At 44.5% G+C, this 10376-nt stretch overlaps 3 protein-coding genes across 9 annotated transcripts; 1 reads left to right on the top strand and 2 right to left on the bottom strand.

Annotated features, from left to right (window-relative positions):
* Positions 1–42: 42 nt before the first annotated feature.
* spinb (spindlin b) lies at positions 43–4694 on the bottom strand. Of its 3 annotated transcripts, none has more exons than XM_085909339.1 (6): positions 4559–4694; positions 3551–3769; positions 3427–3475; positions 3109–3359; positions 2647–2880; positions 43–2461 (listed from the first exon to the last, which is right to left on the bottom strand). In XM_085909339.1, exons 2-6 carry the CDS (start codon positions 3600–3602, stop codon positions 2262–2264), a joined length of 786 nt encoding a protein of 261 aa, XP_085765465.1. In that variant the 5' UTR covers positions 3603–3769; positions 4559–4694; the 3' UTR covers positions 43–2261. The 3 variants fall into 3 exon arrangements, with proteins under 3 accessions (XP_085765465.1, XP_085765466.1, XP_085765467.1); XM_085909340.1 differs by lacking the exon at positions 4559–4694 and adding an exon at positions 4053–4188; XM_085909341.1 differs by lacking the exon at positions 4559–4694 and adding an exon at positions 3861–3999.
* Positions 4695–4759: 65 nt separating this feature from the next.
* On the bottom strand, positions 4760–7387 carry LOC147058418 (uncharacterized). Its single transcript, XM_085909312.1, has 3 exons — positions 7108–7387; positions 6947–7032; positions 4760–6642 (listed from the first exon to the last, which is right to left on the bottom strand). The coding sequence occupies exons 2-3, from the start codon at positions 7026–7028 to the stop codon at positions 5672–5674; spliced, it is 1053 nt and encodes a 350-aa protein (XP_085765438.1). The 5' UTR covers positions 7029–7032; positions 7108–7387; the 3' UTR covers positions 4760–5671.
* Positions 6538–10245, top strand: LOC147058419 (uncharacterized). Of its 5 annotated transcripts, none has more exons than XM_085909269.1 (4): positions 6549–6704; positions 7348–7528; positions 7612–7677; positions 7975–10239. In XM_085909269.1, the coding sequence occupies exons 3-4, from the start codon at positions 7617–7619 to the stop codon at positions 9261–9263; spliced, it is 1350 nt and encodes a 449-aa protein (XP_085765395.1). In that variant the 5' UTR covers positions 6549–6704; positions 7348–7528; positions 7612–7616; the 3' UTR covers positions 9264–10239. The 5 variants fall into 5 exon arrangements, with proteins under 5 accessions (XP_085765394.1, XP_085765395.1, XP_085765397.1 ...); XM_085909271.1 differs by having other exon boundaries at positions 6552–6704; positions 7431–7528; XM_085909267.1 differs by lacking the exon at positions 7348–7528 and having other exon boundaries at positions 6554–6704; positions 7975–10242.
* The last annotated feature ends 131 nt before the right edge of the window (positions 10246–10376 follow it).

A 10376-nucleotide genomic window follows, 5' to 3' on the forward strand; every position in this document is an offset into this window, starting at 1 on the left:
GTTTACTTGTCACCTGGATGCAATGAAGACTCTTAAGGTTTGAAAAAGAGAATTGTTTTAATAATTTTCATCTCCTTAGTCAGCTTGAAGACGACGTTGGCACACTTTTAAAGGGACAGTACGCCCAAAATAAAAACTTACCACTTTTTAGTCCCCGACAATTGAACCAAAAAAAAAAAAGGCACAAAAGATACAAACATGCAACAACTTATACAACGTACATAAATCATGTGACACGCATGGCACATGCACCCTTGACACGCGTGTTTCAGCAACCCCTGCAGTTGTTTTCATGGTTACGCAATTGAGTCAATTCTCTGCAACAAGACTAAACATCTACTCCAGTTGAAAACATTAGCTTGCTCCTCGCATTTTCCTCGCAAGTTCGAGAAGGTCCAAAAGGATTGTTAAAGCACAAGAAGCCAAAGAAACGTTCAAGGATGAAATGAAGCACACCAATCGTTTTCCCAGTTTGCTGATGCGATAGCAAGATTGGATTGTTACAGCATAAGAAGCACAAAAAAGTTCTCAAACAACATGAGGTCCAAGAACCAAGTGCATATTCTCAAAGCCTGATCAACACCAGATCACATCTTGTCCTTCAGACGGAGCTAACGGTGTTTCAGAATGTCCAGCAGCAAAAGAATCGATTTGTGTTTGTACAAAAAGCAGCAATATGACATCACTCATTCAAGAAGACACATCACCAGATCCACATCAGACCACGTCTTGCTTTTCAGACATCAGAGAATGTTGTTCTAGAAAGTCCTACAACCAAAAGGAACATTCTAGGATGACACCCGAGAACTTGGTGAGAATATCACATCCACATTGGAGAAGACCAGTCATCATGAGGAACATCCAGGAATGATTTCCCAAAATCAAACTAACCATTTGACAACCTGTTTTTCACCTTGTTCTTCAGTAAGTGCTTGGAATGTCTAGAATGTCAAACATTCAAAAATGACATCCCAAAGCATGCTCAGAACATCAAGCTCAAGCACATTCTAGAAGACCAATCACCAAATCAAAGCCAAGTATCTTGTTCTCCAGCCTGATCTCAGAATGTCAAATGATTGTAAAAGCACAAAAACAAATATTCTACAATGACATCCAACAGCAAACGGAGAGATTTTATCTTGTCCAACAGTTAAACCATTAAAGCACAACAACAACAAAAAAACGGACGTTCCAGAATGATGTTCATAAACACCACACTGAAGAGCCATTCGTCAAATCAAGGCCAGGTGACATTGTTGTGTTGCTGGGAACGTTCTGGAATGCTACAAGGTCAGCGAGTCGAGTGCAGAAACTTGTGCCGACCATTCCGAGGTCACTCAATGTTTTGTCGACCATCTGATTAGCGTGCAAACAAGCTCCGTGAGTTTCGTCCACACCTGGAGTGCGAGCTGTGTGGGCTAACGGTGCAAGTAGCCCAGCAAGAAATTGTTCAGTCAACCGTCTACGCTTAGCTTGCCATGGATGGGGCACCACAAATTCCGACGACAACTTTAGCGCCAGTTGCGCAAGCTAACGGTGCTAGTAGTCCAGCGAGCTCTTTAAAACACAGGGAGGGCTGGAGGTGGAATTGAACCCGCACCCTCCGAACTGTGAGCCGCAGGTGTTGGACTACAACTTGCGTGTCACCAATGGCGCCCAATTCGCTTCATTTCAATAGAGTGAGCTAATGACGCTAACGGACGAGACGGATCCTAAACGCGATCTCGGTGGAGTCCGATTACAACACGAGCGCTAGCTAACGGTACGAATGAAGCTAGCGGTCCGGAGATCCTCAGATCAATCAATGTTGCTAACGATGCCTTCCCATGAATATCAAGTGGAACTTGGGTGCTATCGACACAAGCTAATGATGCCACCGATGCAGACGGATTTGAAATAAGACTGTGCCCGATTAACTTGCCAACAAATGACCATGAATTTGGACAACAATTTGAGTGCTAGCTAGCTAATGGTGCTTCAAGTCCAGAGAGAGCCTTAAATGTGACGTCATCAACGGCATCCGGTTAGCTTGCTAATGATGATTTCCCATTAAGTTTGACTCCAACTCGAATCGTAGCTGATAACGGTAACAATCCGGAGAGGTTCCAGTCAAGCTTTGCTGACAACTTGGGTTGCGTCATCCAAGGGGGGGGCGGGGCTTACAGTGACTGGCATGTTCTAAAAAGAACAACGAGCGTGTCCGTGTGTCTTAAGAGGGGTGTCGGCGGTGGTCTTTTGAAGGGCCGGGGGGGGGGCGGGCCTTAAGTGGTCTTGACCAAGTCGTAGACATAGATGTGGAAGTCATCGTCAAACTTGATGAAGTAGACGGAGGGCTTGGCCTCCACCTGATGGATGACCATCCCCGAGCGCTTGCCTCCGTCCTCTTTGGCGTACTCCACCTGCTTGCCCACCAGACTGTCCACCACCTCGCCCGGCTCGCGCTCCGACGCCGCGCTTTCGCCTGCGGGGCCACCAGGGAAAATAAATTCCATTTTCAATTTGGAGCTTTCGATTTGGGTTGTTTCCCCCCCCGTTATTTTGACATTATTAGCCATTAGCAGGACTTATTTTGTTAATCCTCCATCAAAGAAAAATATCGCTCTATAAACCGAGCTTATTCGAGATTCTGGTTCAGGTCGGACTCACTGGCGTCGGGCATGATGCGCAGATCTCCCTCTTTGTAGTCATCCAGCAGCTGGTACATGTAGAGAACGGGGTCCTTCTCGTACGTGATGAAGAACCAAGACGTCATGATGGGCGCGCGGGCCAGCACCATCCCCCGCCACTCCTCCTTAGGCCCGTCCTCCGTCTCAAACATGTGCTCCACCGCCTTGCCGATCATGGCGTCGGCCAGCAGCGCGTCCGTCACACGAGCCGGCGCTGAAGGTAAATGGCGACCGCCACGCAAGTTTAATCATCGCTCTGTCACTTTGTTTGGAGTCGCTCTATATTAATAGATAGTATTATATATGTTCATAGCCGGACGTTGTGGTTACTTGGCCCTCCTTGTACACAAAGGCCCGGCGTGACTCTCCGATTGCAAGTCCAATTGCTGATGGCAATTTGTAGCTCACAGACATTTTGCTCGGTTGGTCGGCGCCACCTTACCCACTCGGTCGGACAGCACCTGGAGTCCGATGACGCGCTGATCGCTGTGCAGTTCCAGGCCGTAGATGCAGTCGAAGCCGTCGTACTTGATCAGGTAGAGGGACGGGTTGACTGGGACCTGGTCCAGAACTGTCCCCTTCCACTGGGACGACTTACTGCCTTCCTTCCAAATGTGCTGGATCCTGCAGCCCACAATGTTTGTCTTGACCGGGGACAAAGTTCTGCTGGGCCCCACCTCGCTCTTATGTTTCCTGTCGGAGAAGACGAGCCATTTCAGAACCTCTTTTGTCGTCTTTGTGATTTTTATTTTGAGCTTACTTGTGAGGATTCCTCCGCTTCATCATGTTGACTGACACACCAGAATGTCCTGCAGTATAAAGTTATCCCGGTTTGCTCGGTGGGGGAACTCGGAGACACTCGCGGCAGGATGGCGGACACTCACCTCCGTCCGCTCGGGGCCGCGGGGCCTCTGGGCTCTTGAAGGGGGTCTTCATTCATCCACTTGGGTGGGGGGTGGGGGATGGGGTCACTGGAGGGATGGGGAGGGGGAAGGAGGGGGAGGTGCAACACCAGGAATTAGAGCGGCCCCTGAAGCATTCACACTGGGGGGGGTGCAGCCGAACTCCTGGAGGGAAAGACCAAGTTCCAGCTCCGGTCCAACCTGAAGAAACAAAAAAGAAGTTGCATTTGCCTATTTTATTTCTTTTTACTTCAAACCACCTAAATATTCCAAATCCTGCTTGCATCAATACCAGATTCAGTCCAGTTCAAAAACATTCTTAGCCAGGAACACTTGGGGCCAGCTTAAACCAAACCAGATTTAGCTTTCAGTGAGTGCTGCACTCAAAGAGTTTTTCCATGCCTAATACTGCTGACTAGACAAGAACCAAACTCAGTCTAGAACTAAAACACGCTTCGCATGGAATACTTGAATAAAAGCACACCTAAACCACTACCAAACTCAAACCAGTATGTAAAAAAAAAAAATCCAGAACCAATAGATACTTGGGCGAATCCACCACCGTTGATACTTTGCCGCATTCGTGTACAATTACTAAATGAGCAGCAACGTCAATTCCCTGCGCCATACAAGACGTTTTAGACTACAAATGACGTCACGACCCCCCCCACACACACACACACACGCGCAAAACGAGGTTCGGAATGTGCTACAACCGAAGCTGAAGATGTTTTTGTTCTCCCCTTCAGCGGCCATGAGAATAATAGAATGCTAAGGATGCTAACGTGTGATGGGGGAGTGCCTTGCGTACACGGCTCATGTCCCGTTGCGGAAACATTTTTGACCAAAAATGCGCATTGTGTGTAACGAACAAAGGAGGAGGTGGCGATTTGACGCGCAAACACTGCGGTGCCAAATGAGCTTTTTGTTTTGGCGCAAATGCACACAAAGGAGCGCGCGGTCAGCCGGCCAACGTGTTCGTTTCCTTACCGACTCGACGTTCGGCGTCGCGGTACAATCGCAGTCGACCTCCGCTTACCAATTGATCTGCTTTTTTTTTTTTCCGCCAGCGTTCTACAACGCTTCACCAAGCTTGCGGTGCTAACAGCGGAAGTGAGAAAGTTATGCCTTTCAAAGTTAAAGCATCACCGTCAACTACTGTACGGGTTTTTATGTTATGACGTAGAATAGCCTAGTTTTGAAAATAACTGACGGGGGACTAACAGATTTTTAATGCCTTGATTGTAAATGCTGGCAATTAACCAATCACTTGCCGTATTATGACACTTTTATTTGAAAGATCCCGCAGGCAAAGAGATATCCAAAATAGTGACGCCAGTGTTGTCCCGCCTTTTCTCATGTTGCTAAATAACGAGCCTTTAGTCACTAAAGTTTTTCGTGTCTATTAGTGCTGAGCTATTTTGTTAATCGGATGGGCGCGTAATACTAGAATGGCGGCTTCGTCTTCTTTGACGTCCAATCCTTACCTGCTGATCCAATCTGTCAGAAATAAAATTCCTTGTCGTGTGGAAAAAAAATGAACTAAAAACTCGAGATTTACGAAGGGCCGTCAGGGATCAAAGTGGCGCGTTCTCACGTTCGGCTAATGCAATTAACGGACGAAAATAGTCAAAAATGAATATAATGAATGTGTTTAAAGAAGTGTTACCCTTTGGTCAACACAAATCTGTTGTGTGTTTGAAATGTTTTGAACTATTTTACACATTTGTAACACGCTTTCAACATTTTAAAGACTGTATGGAAACATCCAAACAGCAAACAGAACAATGTGTGCTGCAACACTTACCAAAACACTTTTTTTTCCAACTTTGACAATATAAAAAAATATATAAAAAGCTATGATTTGTGTGGTAACCACACATGCATCTTGCCCCCATCAGATTTGCAGCCTAAAAAACATTCCAAGAAAAATGGAGTGGCAAGGCCTTTGGTGTAGGTGGCAGCTTTACTGAATCTCGACTTGGCAAGGAATCCAATAAGGCCTCAAAAACATTCAAGAATGAAGACGGCGAACAGGACAACGATCTCTATTTGTACAGCTCGGGCAAATGAATTTGTGCGCTTTTTGGGGTGCGGGCGATGCTATTGCGGGGGATTACTGCACATTTCCCTGTTTTTGTTGTGTCTCCTCATCATGTGTGCAGTCAAAGTCTTACTCTGAGCATAGCGTTCTTCACAAACTGAGCAACTATAAGGCTTTTCTCCCGTGTGTGTTCTCATGTGTGACACCAGATTTTGCTTCTGGGAAAATGTTTGCTCACAAACTGAACAACGAAAGGGTTTTTCTCCCGTGTGAATTTTCATGTGCGACTCTACGTGTGACTTATGAAGGAACGCTTTATCGCAAAATAAGCAACAAAATGGCCTTTCTCCCGTGTGTATTCTCATGTGTTTAACCATGTTTGGCTTTTGCGAGAACATTTTACCACATACTGAGCAAGGGAAGGGTTTTTCTCCCGTGTGTGTTCTCATGTGTGATTCCACGTGTGTCTTACGAGAATACGTTTTACCGCAAATTGAACAACCAAAGGGATTTTCTCCCGTGTGTGATCTCAGGTGTGCGATCATGGTTTCCTTATGAGGGAAAGCTTTACCACAGGTCGAGCAGCTGAAGGGTTTCTCTCCAGTGTGTATTCTCACGTGTGCTTGCACATGTTCCTTTCGAGCAAACCTTTTCCCACAAAATGGGCAACTAAAATGTTTTTCTCCTGCGTGCGTCTTTGCGTGTTGTTTCTTAGCAGAACGTTTAACACAAACGGTTTCCGAGTTGCCCAGAGTTATTTCCTTTTCACAGCACTCTTTGTTGTCATTTTGACAGTCTGTGCCCGAAAGTGAAGCTAAGAGGTTGTCTGGTGGGGGTCCCCCACTTGGACTGCTACGATGAAGCCGTTCAGCCGGTTCGTCTTTGTCGTCTTCACTCTTCACAAAAACGACAGTCAGTGGCAACTTGCTGACGTCAGTCTCCTCCTCTTCCTGTTTAACGTGCGGGACCTGTGAATCCTTTTGGTCCGAACTCGATCTCCCATCCTGATGATTAATCAATTGTTGGACGCCTGGATGGAGCAGCAAACTTTCAGATATATTGGCCCAAGCAAAGAGACAGACACATTGGAACGTGAGCAGCTTTTTTTTTTTTTCATTTTCAAAAAATGTGCTCAAATTATTGTGGCTCTCTGGATGTTTGTTCTTCAAATTGTTGGAACAAATTGCTTGTGTAAACTATATCGTCTTTTAAAGATGGATGGACTACAAATAGGCGTATCCGCTTGCATTTATTGGTATTGCTCTAATCACAGGATCGTGTATTTTCTTTATTATTTATTGAAAATGCAAAAAGTAGAAGACTTGTAACCTGACCTTGGATGTGCATCGCGATGTGATTCTTGCCATTAGCTTCGTGTTGTTTACGTTCTAGTTCGTTCTCCTCGTGCGACGCCATTATTCTGTTGAATAGTCAGAATGAGTTATCAGTCGCTCCTGCAACTACTTTATTGATGTTTTTAAAGTCTCGATTTCACCTGGTGTGAAGTCGCGTCGTTTTTAAGTTGTCTGAAGCCGCACCGACTTCCGACTTCTTCTTCTTCGGTGGTAGCTTTGAGGTAAATTAACATCCAGTGGAGTGCAAACCTGCCGTCTTGCGGCTGGATTATGACGTGTTTTATAGTAAACGGAGCAATTTACATCAATGTCCATTTAAAACGTAGTCACATACGGTGCCTCGATCACATTTGTTTCACTTAACTTCATTTGGCTTATAGATAAGTAAAAACCTCCAAACCCTTGACGAACTTACTTACTCCGACGCTGTCTTTATTCTTCTATTGGTTACACTACCACAAAGCCACCATCGAAGAAGAAAAAGGCAAAAAGTTAGTGTGACAACGAAGCCATACAAAAAAAAAAAAAACCCAACTGGAGGAAAAGAACGACGGCGATCAGGTGTGAAATCCACTGGAAAACATCACCAGCGTTAAAGTAGTTGATGCGTTTTCGACTCATAACATGTTTAAATTATTCAACAGAAAAAATGGCGTCGTGCGAGTGGGATCCAAAACTCTCGGAAGATGTTGGCCAGAATCATGTCGAAGGTCTGTTCACCTGGCCACTGGTCTCTTTTGTCCCCCACTTCTTCCTAAATTCTTTAAAATGAATATAATTTCAGAATGCCGATGTAATGATGTATGGTAGCGGCTTAAGGATTTATTTCACCCCTACGTTTAATGTAACTTGATTACTTTCAATTGATGACTGGGATTGCATTATTCTATCTGAAAGGTAGAGAAGGTATCAGTCAGAGAAGGCATATTTGTTTTGGTAGTAAAAACAAATTGTCAACTGTATTGCAGTAATTATAGGAACACAACTGACTGGCTTGTGTCTTGCAGGCGTCCAACAGCGTATTTGTGGACTAGAGAGCACCAGTTTGGAGGAAGAGCATCTCCAAATTAAAGAGGAAGGGGAGGAGGTTGACATCAGCATGTTGCCTCTTCTTGTTGTCACTGTGAAAAAGGAAGATGAGGACAAAGAAATACCCAAAGGGCCATCGCTTCACCATGGAGACCACCATGGAGGACCAGTACCAGATGGCCTCTTAGCTTGCCTTTCAAACACCAATGACCCTGAGGAATCTTTGATGAGCGGCACAGACTGTGAAGGTGACCGGACAAAATCAAAACGCTCTGAGGAGGTGACACTTCTCGGCAATAAGGAAACTTCGCAAACGTCGAACGAAACGGAAACTATCTCAAGTTGTGTTGAAAGCACTGCTGAAAAACAACCTACTGGAGACACGAATAGACATGCTGGAGAAATACCTTATTGTTGTTCAACTTGCGGTAAAAGATTCTCACGGAAGGCAAATGTGGAAAAACACATGCATACACACACAGGAGAAAAGCCCTTCTGTTGCACAGTTTGTGGGAAAATGTTTTCTCGGAAGGATTATGTGGCGTTACATATGAAAACGCATACGGGGGAAAAAACATTTTGTTGCTCTGTTTGTGGGAAAACATTCACTCATCAGTCCCACATGTTCTCGCACATGCGAACACACACAGGAGAAAAACCGTTTTGTTGCTCAGTTTGTGGGAAAACGTGCTCGCAAAAGGCAGACATGCTCAAACACATGATTGTACACAGTGACGAAAAAAACTTTGCGTGCGCAACTTGCGGTAAAACATTCGCCCGCAAATTAAGCCTACGAGTACACATGAGAAGTCACACTGGAGAAAAACCGTTTTGTTGCTTAATTTGCGCTAAAGCCTTCACTCGGAAGGCAAACGTCATCAGCCACATGAGAACACACACGGGAGAAAAACCTTTTAGTTGCTCAGTTTGTGGAAGAACATTCTCCCGAAAGGACCAAATGTCATCGCACGTGTTGAATCATACAGATGTAAAACCTTTTTGTTGCTCAGTTTGTGAAAAAGCCTTCCCTCAAAAGTCAAACTTGGTCAAACACATGAAAACTCACACAAGTGGAAACAAATTTGGTTGCTCTTCTTGTGGCAAAACTTTCTCTCGTGAAATATATCTAGTCATACACATGAGAACGCACACAAGAGAAAAACCATTCGGTTGCCCAACTTGTGGTAAAGCTTTCGCTTGCAAAAGGTACCTTGCGGTACATATGACAATACACAAAAAAGAAAAACCCTCCAGTTGCTCAACTTGAGGGAAAATGTTCTTTCATAAATCAAGTACACGCGAGAATGCATACTGGTTTGTAGTTTATGTTTTAAAAAGGAGATTTTAAGATGTCAGACTAAACACAAAGCCAAAAGAAGTGCAGTTATAATCCTTTTCTACATAAATGGTGCATCAACACATGCAGATGGAGAAAATAAAAAGTTGCAGAAACTTGTCTTTCTGTGAAAAAAGGTCATTATTACCATGATGCCATTTTGGGTGCATTTTGTATTGCTCTTTGTCACAATTAAAAAAAAGATTGCAGTTTTTAATTTAATGGAATGGGTTCAACGTAATGAAACCTATCCATTGTCCTGCAGTACACTATCTTACTGCTGGAAAAGTTCTCGGTTCCAAATGAGTGGGGTGACATAAAATAGAGGTAGGTTTTTATATCAAAATAATTCACTTGAGGTGGCTTTAACTTAACTCTGGTGTGGTCCGGGTCATCGAGGTAGAGCGTCCGCAGCTCATCGTTGGCAACGTAGTGTGTGTGGGCAAACTCGCAAAAGTAGCGGCCCCACCTCAAGGTGCCCGATCTCCAGGGGGGGGGCTGGATGGAGCTTCAGGTTCTCTGAACAAAAAATAGGATTAAACTTTTAAAAATAAAAATAGCCACAGTTAAATTTAGGGACTTGAATCATTTAAAATACGGGAATTAAAAAAAATCTAAAATCCAGAGAGGGGAAAAAAAAATGTTTGTGACAGAGTAAAATATACACCACATATGTTTTTATGATAAGTGAGTACTTTGTTACTGAGTAAAATATACAGCATAATAACAAACCCAATATTTGTCCGTCTTCCGAACCTCACGAGGGTGGCCGGCATGTTACGGGATGAATGGGATCGCTTTACCTTGCGCGGCATATCGGCAGGTGCCGTCCTGCACCAGGAGGTTGAAGAAGGGCTGTTCTGCGCCATCGGGCAGCTGGTGGACCCTCATGGTGGTGCTCCATTCCTGGCTCATGGTTGCATTACACTGGACTAGATAAACAATGGGGAGTTGACTTCTCAAAACTTCTTCTTTGGGATGAACTAGCTTTTGTCTGAAGGTCATGTTATAATGATAACCCTTAATAGATTTACTCATTTGAAT

Source organism: Syngnathus leptorhynchus, chromosome 4, assembly GCF_054491065.1.
Source record: "Syngnathus leptorhynchus isolate UIUO chromosome 4, UIUO_Slep, whole genome shotgun sequence".
Classification (NCBI taxonomy): domain Eukaryota; kingdom Metazoa; phylum Chordata; class Actinopteri; order Syngnathiformes; family Syngnathidae; genus Syngnathus; species Syngnathus leptorhynchus.